Genomic DNA, 18,342 nt, shown 5'->3' with positions numbered 1-18,342 from the left:
TGCTGGCTTCACAGAAGGATGCAACCAAACCGCTCCAGCAGCCATCAACCCCTCAACTTTGTGGTGTGACAGAATATAACGCCCTTTTAAGTCACCCTAATGGTTTTGGTTACTTGCAGCCAAATGCCTTCCTGATGGAGAAATGATGAAATACTATGTTGGTGTTCTGTTTCTAGCAAAAATCCTGCACAGACCCTACTTCATAAAAATGATCAGAGGGTGAAGTTGGGGGAGGACCCAGGCCCAGACCCCTAGTCTTAACCTCAACTCCAGAGATGACCCCCGAGGCAGGACCCTCTGTGGAACACTTGGGTACCCTAGCACACAGTTTGAAAACCACTGCTCCATGAGGAAGTGCTTTGTAAACATGATGGAGATGCTGAGAACTGTTGCCAGCTGGGTGAAAGGCACAGCCCTGCAAGCTGGCTGAGACACTGTCCCCATTTAACGGTGAGGAAACAGCCATGAGCAATTTCATGTCAGTCCAAGGTCACACCATGGGTCCATGACCACACGCTTGCCACTGACACCACTAACCCCTCTGCTCCCTGATGTGGCCTTTCACACTCAAGTCACCTTTACTAGCCCCAGCGACAGACCCTGGCTGGCCTTTTCTCAGCCTCCCAGGGCTCTGCACACTGCCTGACGCTGGACAGACCAACCTAGAGAATTCACTGCTTCCCGTGGGACAACCCAGCCCAGCAGGAAGAAGACAAGGGGAGGAGGAGGGGGAAGGCAGAGGGGCACTCACCACCTTGGCGTCTCCGTGCAGGCAGAAGGGCTTCTCTGCAAAGAGGAGAGAGGGGACAAGTCAGAGAGAGTGACTTCCTCAGGTCACAACTGTTCTAACTAGGAGGGGTCACGGGGCCCAAGCAGAAGCGGTCGGAGTAGGCCCAGTCCTCGGGGGAGCAATTACCTATCAGACAAGGTACACAGAAGCCCCCATACCCAACTCTCCAGCCAGCCCTCAACACCCCCACAACCATTCTTCAGCCTGCCCCCTTTGCTCATACCATGCCCCCTGCTTTGCATGCCTTTTCTTTCCTGCACTCATGTCTCCATCAAAATCTTGCCCAGCTCAGATGCCACCTGCTCCAGAAGGCCTGAACCCCCAGGATTCCCAGACAAGAATCCTGGACTCCTACCCTCTTGGATAGCCCTGAGGGCATCTTGCCTTTTAGTAGATAAGTTAGTGGAAGTGCCTTCCGCCCCAGGCTCTAAGCTCCTAAGAACAGGGACTGCCATACCCAGCTCTGTCTGACCCATAAGGCTGTGCCCAGTGCTGGACTCAGAGGGGTGCCCCAGAAAAGCTTCCTGAACAGATGTGTAAATAGACGGATGAAGGAAGGAAGGATGGAATCTTACTTTTTTTCTGGGTCATGATGACACAGTTCACCAGGACTATTATTAGCAGACCCAACGCTGTCACACCTACAATCAGTCCTAGAACGAAAAGAGAAGTTCAAAACAGCTGCAAAAAGCAAACTCAAATGTACCAGGGACCAGGCAGGTCAGCTGACAACCAAAGATGACTGGGGTCATCGCAGGCGAGGGGCAAGCCAGTGCAGAGGCTCTCAAATTTGATTACAAAACAAACCAAAATCCGTGCACCAAACGAAACGTGTCTGTAGGCCACGCTCAGCCCAAGGGCCATGAGTTTGAGCCCTCTGGCCTGATGTAGTCCTAACCCCAGAAGGGAAGCCCATGAGGTGACCTGGCCCAGCCCACTGTCAAAGCCTAATGGGTTCGTCAGAAACGGCAACCAGAAGACCATCTCCACTGTCACATAAAACGTTGACCCTACCTCTCCCCACCCAGTAATTCTTATTGGCATTAGTAAGTCTTGCAAGAAGGCAAGTCTCAAGGCTACCTACATCCCAGGATGGCGTACAGGGTCTAGCCCATAACAAGCTCTTGGTAAGACTCTAAGACAGGAGGGAGGGAGGGAGGAAGAGAGGGAGGAAGGATGAACGGGCCCCCTCGTGACTTACCAATGGGAAAAGAGATGTTTGCTGTGTTGCGCCCTTCAACTGGGTAACTTGGAGGACCTGGGACCATCGTGAGCCGGACGGAGGTGCTTGGAGCCATGCTGGGCCCTGGAGTCGGCTCCACGTGTTGGGATCTTGTGAGGGCTGGGCCCGGGGTCCCTTTCAGGGTGGGGAGCACAGACGTGCAGACTGCATCCATCTCTGAGGTGCCACGGACGGCCACCGAGCTACAGCTGGGGGAGGAGGAGGCTTGGTCAGGGGCAGCAGGGGACTGAAAGGCTCAGGGCAGCCGGGCTCACTCGTGGGAGCTGGGCCAGTGTGCAAGGGGCCCAGCAACTGGGTTAGGGGAGCGGGGTTGGTGTGCCATGCCCTCTTTCAAGACTTATGTCCCCTATGTCCCCACCCCACCTTTCCCCATGCTCCCCACCCAGTCTTGACTTCCAGGGCAAAAACTCTTGTTCACCATGCTGCCTGTTCAGGGACCCACCCACTGTCAGATAAACCAGTCCTGGCACTGAACAGGGCTCGGCAATGCCTCAACCAGAGGGAGTAACTGGGGGGATTCCGGCCACCGCGGCACACTGTTCTGTGCTCTAGGCCTCATGATCGCCCAGGGACAGCCCCTCCTTGTTCCTTCAGAAGCAGAGGATTCAGCCACTCACATCCGGTGGGGCCTGCAAGTGTCTGTGGATGACGTTGTGTCGGAGAACGTCCCTGGGGCACAGGGAGTGCACGCCACATTTGATGTTGCAGTTCCTTCAAGAAAAATCAGAAACTGTCACCAACTCAGATATTCCATGGAACAGGTGCGCCTTGGCCCTAGGGGAACTGGAGACCTCGGGGAAGAATGAGGGGCCTGAGGAATTCGGTCTGCACCTCTCCCCTTTAACACAAACACACACACACACCTGGGTGGTCTGTCCTTAACTAATTCTAGTGACTGTGTCTTCCTGGGGCACCACCTGATTTTCCAGTAGGCTGGGGCTTAATTTGATCCACCTCTGGATCCCCAGGGCCTAGCACACAGGAGGTGCCTGGTCAGGAGTGCTGGAGGGAAGAATGAATCGGGATGGTTGGACAGATGGGTACCAGGCACCTGGCCACCACTGACGACGTTCCAAGGAAGGAGAGGCCCAAGGGGGTCCCCAAGGACCTCTGGCCCTGGCCCCATACCCGGTCTGGCCACGCCGAAGCCAGGGCCACATTTGCGCAGTGGCACGCACAGCCGGCACCCCTCCTGTCTTCCCAGGGTGCAGTACCAGCCCGGCTTGCAGGTGCAGATGCGGTTCTGTTTTGTTGTGCAGGCTTGAGTTTCCAACTGGTCTAGAGGAGCGAGAAGACAGCCGAGAGTCACTCCTGCCTCCACCAGCCCCACCCACTGCCACGCCCACTCTGTCTTCCCACCCAGCCCCACCACCCCCAGACAGCTCTGATCTCCAGCAGACGGCTGAACCGCCCTCAGGACGGGGCCAAGAGACTGCTGGACACAGAGTCTCCATCGCAGCATGAACGAGCATGCCTGCTTTCCCAAGCATAATGTCCTCAACTCTAAAAACGGGCACCATTTTCCCACTGCTGCCTTGGCCTGCCTGCCCCAAGGGGCTATTAAAGAGGATTCGGTGAGACAGAGGATGACAGTGCCGCTGATAAAAAGTAAAGAGCCGTACCTGTGCCCTGGGGCATGAAAACAAAGGTCTGGGATAATCCCAGCCAGCTCCCAGGCAAAGGGGCCGGAGGGCATGGTGGCCAGGGGAGGATGCCCAGGACTTGCCCTCACTCTGGGCCGACTCACCAGAGCTGCAGCGGGAGTTACAGCTAAAGCACGCGGGGACCAAGTTCCAGAGCCGGGTGTATGTGCTGCTCTCGCAGGAGTCACACACGGTGTCTGAGGTCTTGTTGCATAAGGAATGTACGTGGTAGCCTGAGAAAGCAAGGCCAGGAGTCTCAGCGGAGGAGGGGAGGGCTGGGGGGGTTCTGCCGGGACCCTGGGCTCATCCTTTGTCCTCCAGAGCCCCAGAGTTGTGAGGCCTGGCTGGGAAGGCTCTTTGATGGAGTTTCGACTCTGCATCATTTCCCATCTAACATGTACCAGCTGTCACGCCATCTTTGAACCCCGTAGTGCTCATAAAATATCTTCCTCTCTGCTCTTTTCAGGTGCCTGGAATTCCACCATTGGAACCGCCTATTATTAGTCAATAACACTTTAGTTAGAACTGGTTTGCCGGTTCCTTTCTTCTTTATAGTTGGCTGAAATTCTCCAGCTGGGAAAGGTAAAAAAGGCAGTAGTAGTCATCCCTGGTATCCCATCAAGGATGAGGCCATGGGACTCCTGAAGGCCTCCAGAGAAGGTGTGCCAGGGGGTGGGAGAACACCCAGGCAAACCTTTAAGAAGTTTCTCTTCTGAGTGCCTGTCCCCATTCTTATCCTGCCACCTTCACTGCTGTGCTAATCTAGTAACTTCTTACAGAGACCCTACCGGTTAACAGAAGAAAGAAGAGTCACTTCCCCTGGGGTCTCTTAAAATGGCCATTGGAGGTGACAGGTACATATATGCCTGCCCACATCTCAGGCTCAAAGCTCTTCAGTGCCTTTCTGGATCCTGCAGAATAAAATCTAAGCTCCTTACCATGGTCCCTGCTTACTCACTCTAGGACACACGCTGTTCTCCACGTTCACCAAAGAAGCTAACACCTCAGGGCCGTTGCACATGCTGTTCCCCCCCCCCGTATGTTTACATAACTCACTCCCTCACCTTCTGCATGTCTCTGCCCACGTGTCAGCTCCTCAGAAAGGCCTTCCATGACCACCCCATATAGAACAGCATGTCCTACTCTGTCTCTGTCTGCCTTCCCCTGCCTTGTTTCCTTCACAGACCATATGTCTATTTCTTCTACTGGTTTATTTGTCTAGGCTTCTGTTAGAATGCAAAATCCACGAGGGCGAGGATTTTGTCTGCCCTGCTCTCTGTTGTATTCCCAGCACCCAGAACAGCGCCTGACACTTAGCAAATGCTTTATAAACATTATAGGAATAAATTATAAACAAATGAATGGATGGACAGCACCAGGTGTTGGGCCACCTGCCTCTCCCAACTGGGATTAGGGCTCAGGTCCACCATCTGTGAAATGGGTAGCAGTCACTGATTCAGTCAAATATGCACTGAGCACCTGCTATGTGCCAGGTATTGTGCCGAGTGCTGGGGATTCAGCAGAAAACAAGCCACAGTCCCTGTTCTGAGGAGCACACAGTGGGGGCAACAAAAGAGATCCAGGCCAGGATCACACAATGTCAAAAGAGCTGCTGCCATGAGGGATGCCAAGGGCCAGTGGGAGTGCAGAGGAGGAGTCAGATCTGGCCAGGCAGTGCTGGCAGGCTTCCTGGAGGAGGGAGACATCAGAGGCCTAAGTGATAAGCAGGAGTGGACCAAGGGAAAGGAGTTGGGAAGTGCACCAAGCAGAGAGAAGAGCATGTGCAAAGGCCCAGAAGCAAGAGGGAGCAGGGGGTCGATTCATGGAACCGGTGGGAGCTCAGTAAGAGTCCAGGGCCATGACCTTGACCCACTAACCCCCATAACACACCCACTCCCTTCAAGGCACCGGCCCACAGGGACCCAGCCAGGCTGAGGGCAAGGGCCCCAGTGGCTGCCCTCACCTGGTGGACACTTGCTGCAGCACATCTGGACCTTTGTGTCGTAGTATTCTTGCAGCCGGCACGAGCTTCCGGGCTCCGGGACATAGGGGATAAACACAGCCTGGAATGGGGAAGGGGAGGACAGCCATTAGCATGGCCACCCGTGGATCCTGCTACGCTGTACGCCCAGATCCCCATCTTGCGTCCTGCAAGTGTTTGGCCTTCTCCCTGCTGGGGCTCTACTGACATGGGGACTTCTCCCTTTGGTGGCGGGGTGGGTAGAGGTAGAAGAAGGGATAGTCCCTGCCTTCTTTCACCTCCTCCTCCTCCCTCAGTGTAGCACACTCATGTCTGCAGGCGGAGACGTGGAACCAGCTGGCCGGAGTGGGGGGCCAGCTCCTCACACCACATGGGGCAGAGGCGAGGCCTTAAAGCCTCCCAGAAGGCCACAGCGAACGGCGGAGTTCAGCACAAATCAGCCGTGCCTAGGTTGCCTCGCCTTCCCCCTTGCGCCTGGTAATCACCCCTTTGTCCTTCCAGCTGAGTGCTGCCTCCTCTGGGAAGCCTTCCCGGACTCCCCCAGGCGGATTCAGGTTCCTCCTGCTCTGGGCTCTCTCTAAACACTGAATATGCCCTCCTGACGATCATCTCATTGTGCTGAAATGGGGTACCTTCTTGTCCTCCCACCCTCGCAGGCACATTTGCATGCACACGTGCGTATACCCATGCACTTAACACACACAGACACACACACATAGACACGTCTGCAATGCAAAGGGCAGAAAAGACGACCTCATCACCTCTAGACCCTCAGCTTCCAACATGGGGCCCACGGCAGAGTTTGGGCTCAGGAGAAGAATATTTGTGGATGACGATAGTTATATTTCTGGAGCACTTATGGGGTGCCAGGAGCTGGTCAATGTGCTCCAGGTGCCCCACGTAGTGGATGTAGTTGCACCCCGCACAGATCCCCTATACCAGCAGGGCACCCATCTCCAGCTGTCTTGGGTGTTGCCCCATAATGGCTCCCAGCCCTCAGGTGGGACCAATGCTGTGACACTGTTCACGCTCCAGAGCGTCCCCCCCAACCCGCGGGGTCAGAGGGCATGGACTGTAGGGTGGCAGGCTGTCACTTGGCCTTCCCCTCCCCCTCCGCAGCACCACCAGGGAGGCATGACTGCCGGAGCCAGGGGCAGGTGGGCCCCTGGCTGGCCCCTGCATCCAGGACAAGTGGGCCTGGAAACCCAGCTGCCTGCCCCACTCGGCCTGGCAGACCTACCCTGGCTGCACACAGCTTGGCGCCAACAGCTGGAAGCATCAGGGGGACGACCCCCAGGGGCTGGGGAGCGATCTGTGGCTCTTGTTGCCCCTGTGCCCTTGGCCGAGCTGCCTCCTCCGCCTGGTGACGGTTCGCTGTCACCCCAGAGCCCGGCGTGTATTGATAGTTAGGTGCTCAGGGCTCACTCACCTCAGCAGTGGGCTTGATTACAGTATCATTTCCTGGAGGGGTCCAACCTGGGCACCAGGGACACCAAGCCCTAACACGGGTGCACCCTCCATGCTGATCGGCCCCTGAGGCCCATCCCTCACCCACACCCTCACCCCAGGCCTGGTGCCAAACCCCAGGAAGGCAGCTCTAAGGAGGCTGGGAGAGACGCAGGCCAGCAAGGGAAGTGGGATCCATTCTGCATGACCCAGAGCCTAAAAAGTAACTTCCATCCCCATCTGGACTGTAAGCTGATATGCCCATGGCTGCGCCCGCATGCACACACACACACCTTCTCACACACACCCACACACACTCACTCACACACACACATCCACACACTCACTCACACACACACACACATTCACACACTCTCACACACACATTCACACACTCACACACACATTCACACACTCACACACACACACATTCTCACACACATTCACACACACTCACACACACATTCACACAGACACACACACATTCTCACACACACACACACACACACACACACTCACTCAGTCCTGATACTTCCTCCCTCCCTGTTTGCTCCTGGAGTAAAGCCCCTTCTCGGGGCTCCTCCCACTTACTGGGGGTGGGGGGTCACTGCCTGTGTCCAAAGCCCCTGGTGGGGGGTCTATTATAATGCCCACTCCCACCTCAAGGAAGGGGCAGGAGCCCAGGGGGTGGGCCCAGGAAGCTGTGCTGTTAAAAAAAAAGAAAAGGGGGCTTCCCTGGTGGCGCAGTGGTTGAGAATCTGCCTGCCAATGCAGGGGACACGGGTTCGAGCCCTGGTCTGGGAAGATCCCACATGCCGCGGAGCAACTAAGCCCGTGAGCCACAACTACTGAGCCTGCGCGTTTGGAGCCCGTGCTCTGCAACAAGAGAGGCCGCGACAGTGAGAGGCCTGCGCACCGCGATGAAGAGTGGCCCCCGCTCGCCGCAACTAGAGAAAGCCCTCGCACAGAAACGAAGACCCAACACAGCCAAAAAAAAAAAATTAATTAATTAATTAAAAAAAAAAAAAGAAAAGAAAAGAGAAGAAAAAAGAAGAGAAGAGAAAAGAAAAGAAAGAAAAGAAAAGAAAAGAAAAAAAGAAAACCTGCCCAAGTGATTCCCATGCTCCACTGCTGAGCAAACCTGAGCAGCACGCAGGCCAGAGCAAGATGACCTGGGGGAGCACGTGGAGGAGACCTAGCAATCAAAGGCTGGGGGAGCCCCGAAACCAGAGGATCGTGCTTCCTGCAGCCCCCTCCGCACCATCATTCCACTGCACATTACCTGCAACGGAGGGCCTAACTGCCCCCCACCCCGGGCCCCCTGCAGCCCGCTGTGCCTTCCACTCTGAGCACCCCGGGCGGCAGGCTTCCCCCCCCAGACAGCATCCTGAGGGCCGGGAGGGGTCACACCTCCTTCCCTCGAGCCCCCTGCCCCCCAGGGTGGCGAGCACAGGTCTCAAGGACCCTGCACACGGTGGGCTTCCTCCCCCCAAGTACCCTAGGGGTAACGAGGGGAGCCCCTCACTCCTGTGGGCCCTGAGAGCCACAGGCCCAGCAGCTCCTGGCGGGGAGAGGACTCCTCCCCCCCCTCAGCCCCCCCTCGCCGGGGCAGCCCTCTGTGGTGCAGCCCAGGGTGCCTGCCCTGCCTGGGGGAGGATTTCCTGTCAGGGCCCGAAGGACCTGACGGGAAAGGGCCCTGCCTTGGCCAAGTCTGGGCTGTCTCTCCACCCACGGGGCAAGGGTTCCGGGACAAAGGCAGGCAGCTGGACCCCCAGGGCCCCCAGGCCACTGCCCGGCGGCCTCCCATCCAGGGTCTTTTCCTGTCTGAATCTCGCTCTGAATCCCCTTCCCTACACTTCCTCCGGCTGCTCTGACTCCAGCCCGAGCTGCTGGCAGCCGGTGGAGGAGGTCAGCCCTCCTTCAAGCAATCTTGAGGCCTGTTTATCCTCTTGGACAGGAAAAAAAAAAAAACCAAACCACTGCCCTGTCATGGCTAAACAATGAGGAACAGAAAGCCCCTTGCAGAGCGGGACAAAAGGTCACTCCCTCCACGGCCCTGCTCACCAGAGCAGAGGCTAGGCTGGAGCACAGCCCTAGGAGCCGGGCCTCAGGTCAGCAAAGGAGCCGTACAAGCGGAGGGTCCTTGCAGGTGCCCAGAACATGGTGAGCAGCCTCTGGGAAACTCGGTGCTATGGAAGCTTCTGTTCTTTTGTCTGGTGTCAGGGAGGCTCAGAGCCACACTCCACCCACCCGCAGGGGAGCTCTGACCGACATTTTAAAATGAGGAAATGAATTGGGTAGTACCGGATTCACTCAGCATGTTTAGCAGACCCAATCTTTCAAAATACAGCATCCCCAAGTAAAAACTTGGAAATCACTGGTGAGCATTAACCACTCATTTAACAGGTGGGAAATCTGTGACCCAGTACGTGTGTGTGTATGTGTGTGTGTGTGCGTGTTGGGGGAGATTGGAGAAGATAGATGATGGCTGGATGGATGGATAGATGGATGGACAGACAGATAAAGAGAGGGAGAGAGGATGATAGATGAAAGGAAGGAGGGAGGGAGAGGGAAGGAAGGAAGGAAGGAAGGAGAGAAGGAAGGACCCATCTAACATCCAATTTGTGAGGCACGTCTGATTGTGCCCATTTCACAGACAGGGAAATAGAGATGGAAAGAAGGCAACCCACCTCCTGGGGTTTCCCAAAGGCCATGCCAGGGCCTGGCTGGTGGCAGGCTGAGTGATGCCTGTGCACAAGGGGCCAACAGGGCCCACCGCTCGTCCACCACAGGCCTCAGAGCTGCTTCACATCGGAGTCTGCAGCTCCATTTCCTCTACATCCCAGGACTGACTGTACGTGTTGGACCCACCATCGGATAGACTCCTCACCAACATTTCACAGATGGTTGAGAGGTGAAGCAATGCACCTAAGGCTACACCAGAAGAGCCACACCCCCGACGCCCCTATCCTGCCTCCCTTCTCTTGTGGGCCCAAGCTTCCCTTCCCCTCGACACAGACCCAGGACCCCAGGTGCCTCCCAAACTCAGCACCCTCTCCCACAATGTGGCCTCCATCACTCCTCCAGGTTCTCAGCTTTGGCCCTTCGGAGAGGAAGGGAAAAAACAGGATATTCATTAGGCACCAACTATCTGCCAGGCCAGGCTGCAAGCACTTTATAGAATCCCACTCCTGAGACCCTGCCCTTCCCAGAACTGCTTGTGTCACGGGGCTCCTTGACCTGTCAGGAGCTGGCAGCTCCTTAGCAAGCAGGAAGCGGGGTCAGCAAAGGCTCAAAGGTAGGAGCCTGTGAACAGGGAGGGTTGGCCCAGCTGATCTGCAGCTGTATCAGGTGCTGGAGGGACACGTGGGAGCCGATGACCAGGAAACACGGCCCAGAAATGGGGGTGGGACCGAGGCGCAGCAGCTCAGGGTTGGCAGGAACCTTAGAGATTATCTCAGATGACCTCCCATTTAGTGGTGGAGAAAGACAGGGGCAAAGGTGGAAACGTTCGTTCATTCATTCAACAAACATGAAGGTGCCGGGCGCTCAGCATCAAACATAATCAAGTCCCTGCCCAGGAAGCTGGGCTCTAGTGGGGGAGACACAGACACGCACAGTGGAAAATGGGAGGTGGTAGCAGGAGCTAAGGAAAAGGGAAAAGCAAGGTGGGGCCAGAAGCCCCAGGGAGGATGTGCTCCGCGTGTTCCAGGCACAGCCGGGGGGCCAGGGCAGCTAGGCCAGGGTGGGCGAAGGTGAAGGAGAGGGTGAGGGCGCTAGGAGACAGAAACGGCAGCACCTTATCCTGAAAGTCTGCACCGTGCAGAGCTGTTCGCACGCGTCACTGTCTCCGATTCCTCATTGCAGTGCTGTGAGGTCGGTACTATTATTATTCCCAAGTCACAGATGAGAAAACTGAGCCTCAGAGGGACTTCTCACGTCCAGCTCTGTGCTCCTTCCCCGCCCCAGGAACACTGGATCTCAACCCTCCCTGCCCTGGGCCCACCCCAAAGGTCCTCCCTCCCCCACTCACGCACTTCCTTTACTGTGCGCGGTCACTAGCTTCTCTGTGCCTCAGTTTCCTCATCTGTAAGATGGTGGCGTGGCCTGGTTGAGGCGCTAAGCCCTTTCCAGCTCTGGCTTCTTAAGGATGGGCATCAAAAAGCTCAGCCCCCTCCCAAGACCTCAGGAGGATGGGGTGGGTGGGTGGCCCACCCACATGAGAGGTGGAAAAACTGAATGACCTAGGAGGTAGGGGCTGGGGTGTGAGGCAAGGCTGAGAGTGGGTGTGGGGCGGGGCTTCCCTGCCCCAGCTCTGCCCCTCAAACGCTCTCCGAGGGTGAGGACGGCCTGAGCAGGTGTCCCCTGGGAGGAGGGGGGCTGGAGATGTCCATCCTCCCAGGTACACAGACACCTGGCCTCACAGGAGGAGCACTGGACCCAGTTCAGAGGCTCTGGACGCATGTGCTGGTCCTAGGGGACTTGGGGACATCACTTACTCTCACTGAGCCTCAACACTGTCATCCGTAAAATAGTGACATAACACCTTGCCCGGCCTCCTCCTCCTCGGGTTATTGTAGGCGCAAAGGCAGGGGGGGTCTTAACTTGGGTCCGTCATCTTCTCCCAGACTCCCAGGGGGCCAGTGGGGGAGCTCTAAGGGTCTGCAAAGGCCCTGACACGCGTGTGGACCTGTGTCGGATGGGATATTAGAACCGGGCTCTCTCTGCCTTGGTTTCAGCTAAGAACAGGCAAGGCGAGGACAAGTCGCTGGGAGCATGCGGCCCAGGTCTGGTGAGGCGCTAGGTGGCCCATGCAGGCCTTGCAATGGAGGGGGTTTCCCTCCCTCCTCGAGAGCAAGGCTGGGGAAGCTGACCTGTGACCCCTGCGGTTATGGAGTCACCCTCAGGTTGACCCCAGGCCCAGTCCTCAAGAAGCCCAAGGTCAGGGGACGGCACTAGGCCAGCTGCAGGGACAGTGGAGTGGGCCTCGTTAAGGCAGAGGGAGGAGGGGACGCCTGCAGGCCAGATGTGGGCTTTCTAGGGTAGTGGCCTTGGGTGGTCTCCAAGGGACTTTACTCAAGAGGAACACCTGGAGGGGTGAGGGGACCCCAAAATAAAGAGTCTGGGTGAGTGACCAAAACCCAGCAGCCAGGGGTCCACTAAGTGGCCAGAGGACACAGTGTCCAGGATAAGGGACAGGGATTGGCTGTGAGACCCTGAAAGAAGGTGAGCCTCAGAGGCCGGCAGGGGGCAAAGCCAGAGCAGGACCAGACCTACCTGGTGGGTCAGGCATGAATTTTCCCCACCCGCTACTCCCTCCCTTTCCCACTCCTCCCCACTCTCACCCTGGAGGACCAGAAACCACAGCTAGCAGCCGGGGCTGGAGGAGGGAGACGAGGTCAAGGTGGGCACTGCACTGGGGCCCACCCAGTGAGCAGCAGGGCCAGGGCACCAGGCAAGACCCTCTGATTGTGGAGTCTGAGTCAGCGCACTTTCTCGGGGAATTGGGCAACCCCGCGCCAGCTGACTTCCCGCCTCCCTGCTCCCCGACCAAGACCCTGCATGCACCCCAAGGTGGCGGCCCTCAGTTCCTTCTCCTATTTATAAATAGACTGCGAGAGGGGGAAGGCAAAGAAGGACAGGCCTGGGGAAGGAGGAGGAAGTGGCCGCCACCAGGACAGTGTCATCTGAAAGCACTAAAGCTGTGGGGCCGTCTGCCCTTCCTGCCAGCCCTGACGAAGCACTGCGGGGTCTCCAAGGCTTTTTGATTTTCTGGAGACCCTCCCCCGCCCCCCACTTAGATGCCAGTACCCTTGGGAAGGGGTCCCACTCCCAGCCTCCCCCGGGAGCACCCCTGGGCAGGGTGAGAGCAGGAAGGGGACGTGGTGGGAAGGAGGCCACGGGGGGAAGCTTCAGGCTTGAGGAGTACACATGCCCCACAAAACCTCTCTCTTCACAAAGTGGGAGAGACAGAGACTGTTCAGACCCAGGAGGAGCACCTACGGCGCGCAGACAGTGGTGAGCACGCTCACGCGCATCCTCTTGTCTTATCTCTGCACCAACACAATGAGGTCAGCAGCACCCCATTTTAGAGTTGCAAAAACAGAGGCTTCCGGAGATCCGATACCGTGTCCGGGGCCACGTAGCCAGCAAGCGGCAGAACTAGCCCCAGCTACATCTCCCTCAGTGTCCTCAGACGGTCTTATACCCCGTGATCTTCTCTTGCTCCCTCATTTCACAGAGGAGAGGTCCAGAGAGGGAGAGTGACTCCCCGGAGAACACACAGTGAGCAAGGTGTGGGCGGGTTCAATGACTCTCCCAGGCAAAAGGGTCTCCAGGATGCCAGGAGCAGGCGCTGCAGCCGTGGGGCAGAGCAGAGGCGTCTGCCCAAGGACCCAGGGAGGGAAACCGGCTTCAACCAATAGAGAAACCACATCATTTCCATGGCAGGTCCCTGGGGCCCTGGCATATGGTGAGAGACAGCAGAACCATTTGGGCCTGAATCTTAGGGGGTTCTCGGGAGTCCCGCAGACTTCGGGGTGCAGCTGACACGGCGATGACGCCGGAGCCAGGCAGTGGAGGCTCATCTGCCATCACGGAGAGGAGCGGCATCTACGTCAGGAGGACCGACCACATCACAGGCGGCGGCCGAGGGTGACACATCCCACTCCCGGCCTGCTGCCTGTGATGTCGCTTTAGAAGTGAGCTGGGGGAGGACAGGAAGCCCGGGCTGGTATCCGGTTCTTGGGGTCAGGCTTTGTGCTAAGCACCGGGGTACGAAGATACCGGGGCGTGGTCCTTGCCCTCAAGGAACCCTCGGTCTAGCTGCAGAAAACACCGCAACCCTTTCCATCCCCTCCCAACACACACACCCCAGGCCCGGCCATATCACCTCCTCAATCTCTCACGGCCCCGCCTCCCCACCCTCGGCATCTCTCCCCACCTACAACCTCCTCACTCTTGGTCCCCTGGCTTCCCAGACAGACCTGAAGCCACCTTCCTACACCAAGTCTGTCCTGAGCTCAGTGTCCTCAGCTTGGGGCCCGGGGGCCGCTGCCTGGGCCCTGCCAGCATCTCCCACTCAGTCTTCACCTCACCCTGCATCGTCCCTCCGGCTCTAGCACGCTCCCTCCGGCTCTGGCACCCTCCCTCCGGCCCTGGCACCCTCCCTCCGGCCCTGGCACCCTCCCTCCGGCTCTGGCACCCTCTTTCACGTGTCCTCCTGCTGCTCCCTCGGCCCAAACATCCTGCCCTCCCCTCTTGCAGGGCTAACTCTTTGGCTTCCTTCAAGAGTCCTTTCCACTATCATCTCAAGGAAACCTTCTCCGGACCCGCAGATGGGGTCAGAGGTCCCCCCGAGGGCTTCAGCGACAACCCGGGTATATCTCGCTAATTCACGGACCACCTGTTGGTTAATCGTTTGCTTTCCTGTGTCTCCCCGTCTGCACCTTCTAGCGTGAGCTCTGAGCCAGAAACCCAGGTTTCGGTCCCAGCTCTGCCACTCGGCAGCCTCAGTTTTGCCATCTCTGAAACGGGGACAAAAGCAGTGCCCACCTCATGGGGCTGTTATGATTCACTGGGCCAAGGCGTGCGGAGTGCTCAGCGCCGTGCCCAGCAGCAGCGAGAGCTGAGCGTTAGTCGTTGGGTCTTTATTACTCATGGCTCTATGCCCAGCCCAGCGCACAGCCCACAGCCCACAGCAGGTACCTAATAGTTGCTGAATCGTTTAACAGAAGCAAAAGCTTTCATTTCCAATTAACTGAAATGAGCTGGGGCTAGCAGGAGAACTGGGCAGGAAATGGGCTTACCGAGAGAGAGGGTGGCGTCCCCAGAATGGCAGAGCCCCTCACGGCCACTGCAACCACCGTGACTTCCGGGTGGTAGTTTAAGCACAGAGCTCGGAAGGGGCTGTCTGGGGTGGAATCTTGGCTCTGCCTCTACTGAGCTGAGAACCTGAGTCCAAAGCTTAACCTCTGTGCCTCGACTGCTTCTCCTATCAAATGGGGATGATAATGGTACACCCTTCCCAGGCGGCCTTGAGGACAGAAGGCACTCAGGGCATGTAATGCATTAGACCCATGCCTGGCACCCACGAAGCACCCCCTGGACGTCAGTCCTCGCTCAGGATTTGCTGCACTCTCCCAGACCCCAAAGGGAAGTGACAGAGGGGGGCCCTTTTATCCCCAGCTCACCACTGAGAGGAAAACCAAAGCCCAGGGAGAAGGTCCCAAGGTCCTGGCAGCAGAGGCAGGCAGGTCCCCGGGAATCCTACCCCTCTGCCCATGGGGGGCTCATCACATTTCATGCCTGAGATGCAAAGGCCAGTCCTGCCCAGCCTCATGTCCACCCCAGCAGCGGCCAGGGTGAGCGAAGCCGGGTTCACCCTGGGGCTGACCACGAGAGCTCCAGGAACACACGAGGGTGACACTGTCCACGGTCAGGTCGCAGGGACAGGGCTGAGGCCATAGGTGCCTCATGTTGCAGGAGGGGGTGGAGAGGGACGGCTCCCCTTTCTCCCGAGTGTCTCTGTCCCCACCCTAGGTCTTTGGTCCAGCTCAAAGCCCACCTCCTCCTCCCTGAAGCCTTTGATCCTTCCTTCCTGCTCTGCTACTAACCTCTCAGCCCAGAGCTCTCACCTAAACTACTGCAGCATTCTCTCCACCTCATCTGTCCTTCCCGCTGAGGCCTGAGTGATCTTCCTAATACACCCTCTGCTCTGGTCACTCCCTCACTCAAAAACTATCTGTGGCTCCCCGTTGCTTCAACTCCTGATACGAAGTGAGTGTGGTAGCTGAAAGCATGGTCACTGGAAAAAAGATGTCTGGCTTTGAATCCAGACTCCCCTCTATTGGAGGGCAGCATCAAAGGAGTTTTGCTTTTTTTAAAAAAAAATAAATAAATGAGGCTAAAATACCTCAGTCTTCTCATCTGCAGAATGGAACTGATAACAGTATATACCTCATGGGACTGTTGTGAGGATTAAATGAGATAACACATGTAAAGTGCTTAGTAAACGCTCCAAAAATTACAGTTGCTACAATGTTTTAATTTAATTTTTAAATTTTTTACTACTTCCAGAAACTGGTCCTAAACAGCCTATAGCCTCAAGTGCCATCACCACCCCTAACAGGTCTGTTGCTCCAGCTAGGATGGTCTAGCTACTATCCCCTGCTATTCTTCCTCCTGGTATGCACTCAGCCCAATCCTGACCACCCTCCAGGGCTCAGCTTTTAAAAAGATCCTTGTGTGGTCACTGCGGGAAGAGGAATGTGGGGGACAGAGTCAGGAAGGTGTCAGAAGATGAGGGGGGTGACCAAGGGGCCAGGCCAGGAAGAGAATGAAGCCATGGGGTGTTGGGGGAGGGGAGGGAGGACGGGGGAATCATGCCATGAGGTGGGGGAGGGGGGCTTGAGAGAGCTAGGAGGACAGGACAGAAAGGAGCAGAACTGGGGGCTTGTGAATGCAGAGCAGGAGGTGACAGGCTCACCAGGGACAAGCTGAACCTGGAGCCCCTGCGCGTGGCAGACCGAAGCGGGGCTCTGGGTCAGCAGGAGGGAGGACACGGAGGGGTGCCCAGGATGCTGGCGGCCGTCCCGGTAACTAAAGCCAAGTGCTGGGAGCCCTTCCCTAAGAGTCACTGTCAAGAGTCACTGTCACAGACCTGGGCCTTGAGCTGGAGACCCACAGAGGCCGGAGCTGCAGGCCACCTCCTGCCCAAAGTCACTGACCCTCTCTATCCCCTTCCCCCTCCCCCTTGTCTAACACTCAGGCTGGGCCAGGTCTCTGCTGATCTCCACTTCCAGCTGGGCCAGCTGAGGGTCAGAGAGGAGAAGGGAACTGGCCAAGCCCTCCCGAGCTGGAGGCTGAGCCAGGGCTGGGCCCGGGACCCCCACTCCCAGCTCCACGCTCCGGTCCCTTCCGCAGCCTCTGGCATCTCTCCTGAATGGCACTGGAGAAGGCTCTCCACGGACCGGCCGGCAGATGCCCATCCAGAGCCCCCTGCCCCAAATCCCTCCCCGTGCTGCTCTCACCCTCAGGCCCGCTCAGTTCCCCGAATATGTGGCCAAATCAGCCACACCCACTGCAGGGCCAGGCTCAGGTGGAAACAGACAGGTGGGCCCCTGTCTGGACAGCAGAGGAAATCGAAAGCCCCTGGGGATTTCCTCCAGTCAAAGCACTGAATCAACCCGGGGTCCCAGCTCCGAAGCCGGGGGCAGAGCAGTGGCTTGCTGGCCAAAGGGATCCGGCCGTGTCCCTCGACGTCACCCCGCACTGCCAGCTGTCCCCACGCGTGCCCGCTCAGTATCTGCTACCGAGAACGGCAGGGCGGCTGGCCGGCCTGGGGCCTGGGAGGTGGGCTCTGCAGCCTTGCGAGCCGGCTAACAGGTGTTGTTCTAGTAACAAAATGGATAGCCTTGCGATCCTCAACCGCGCAGGTGACACCTGCGGTGCAGCCTGTTCCAACCTCTCCTCCTCTGCAAAGAGGACATGGAGGCTGAGAGCTACGGCGGTGTGTCACAGTCAACAGGCCACCAGGGCAGAGACAGACCAGAGCTGGAGTCTGGGGTCTCCTGGACAGCCGCCCCGCCCCCCGCCTCCCCCCAGCATTGCTCACACCTGGGGCAGACGGAAATCGACTCCTTCAAACCCCTGTCGGTGAACACACACTTTCTCTTCCTGGGCTCGCACCTCGAGTGCCCCAAACCACAGTGATGTCACCACCACCTGTGACCTCATGACACGACACGATGGAAAATGACCGTGGGCCCCAGAGTCCCAGCCCCACAGTCAACATCTCAGCGGAGGGGCACAAACGCCCAAAGCCCTGGGACTCAGAACCAGGAGGACAGCTGTGAGTCCATCACAGGTGACAAAGCCTTCTTCAAGGAGCCCCCACCTCCGCAATCAAGGCTTCCCCGAACCTGTGGGACCCCAGGCGGCAGGCCCCGCAGTGATGCCCAGAGCACGGACTTTCCCGTGGTTTGGTGCCCTAAAGGGTCCGGCTTCTGAACATTAAGAGGGGCTAATTAGGTAGTAAGGGGCAGGGAGGTGGGAAACCCGTGAAGCCTGGTCTGCCTGAGGGTTGTGCATCTTGTCTCGGATGCAAGCTAACCAGCAGCCAGGAATTCTAGATGCTACTGCGGCCTGAGTCAAGGAAATCACTCCAGCTAAAACAAGTGGGACTGAGGTCAGCAAGAAGAGAGACTGGGAATCAAAGATATTAATGGTGGGGAGTGGT

At 57.5% G+C, this 18,342-nt stretch overlaps 1 protein-coding gene across 1 annotated transcript in view; it reads right to left on the bottom strand.

Annotated features, from left to right (window-relative positions):
• The window catches only part of TNFRSF1B (TNF receptor superfamily member 1B), a 44,452-nt gene that overhangs the window by 11,665 nt on the left and 14,445 nt on the right, over window positions 1-18,342 (bottom strand). Inside the window, exons 3-9 of the mRNA XM_059913502.1 lie at window positions 5,640-5,739; window positions 3,781-3,909; window positions 3,162-3,311; window positions 2,651-2,744; window positions 1,992-2,221; window positions 1,366-1,443; window positions 752-786 (exon numbers count right to left, since the gene is read on the bottom strand). Coding sequence (XP_059769485.1) covers window positions 752-786; window positions 1,366-1,443; window positions 1,992-2,221; window positions 2,651-2,744; window positions 3,162-3,311; window positions 3,781-3,909; window positions 5,640-5,739 — 816 coding nt within the window. The remainder of the gene's footprint in view (window positions 1-751; window positions 787-1,365; window positions 1,444-1,991; window positions 2,222-2,650; window positions 2,745-3,161; window positions 3,312-3,780; window positions 3,910-5,639; window positions 5,740-18,342) is intronic.

Source organism: Balaenoptera ricei, chromosome 1 (genome assembly GCF_028023285.1).
Source record: "Balaenoptera ricei isolate mBalRic1 chromosome 1, mBalRic1.hap2, whole genome shotgun sequence".
NCBI lineage: Eukaryota > Metazoa > Chordata > Mammalia > Artiodactyla > Balaenopteridae > Balaenoptera > Balaenoptera ricei.
This window is presented reverse-complemented; position numbering and strand designations above follow the sequence as displayed.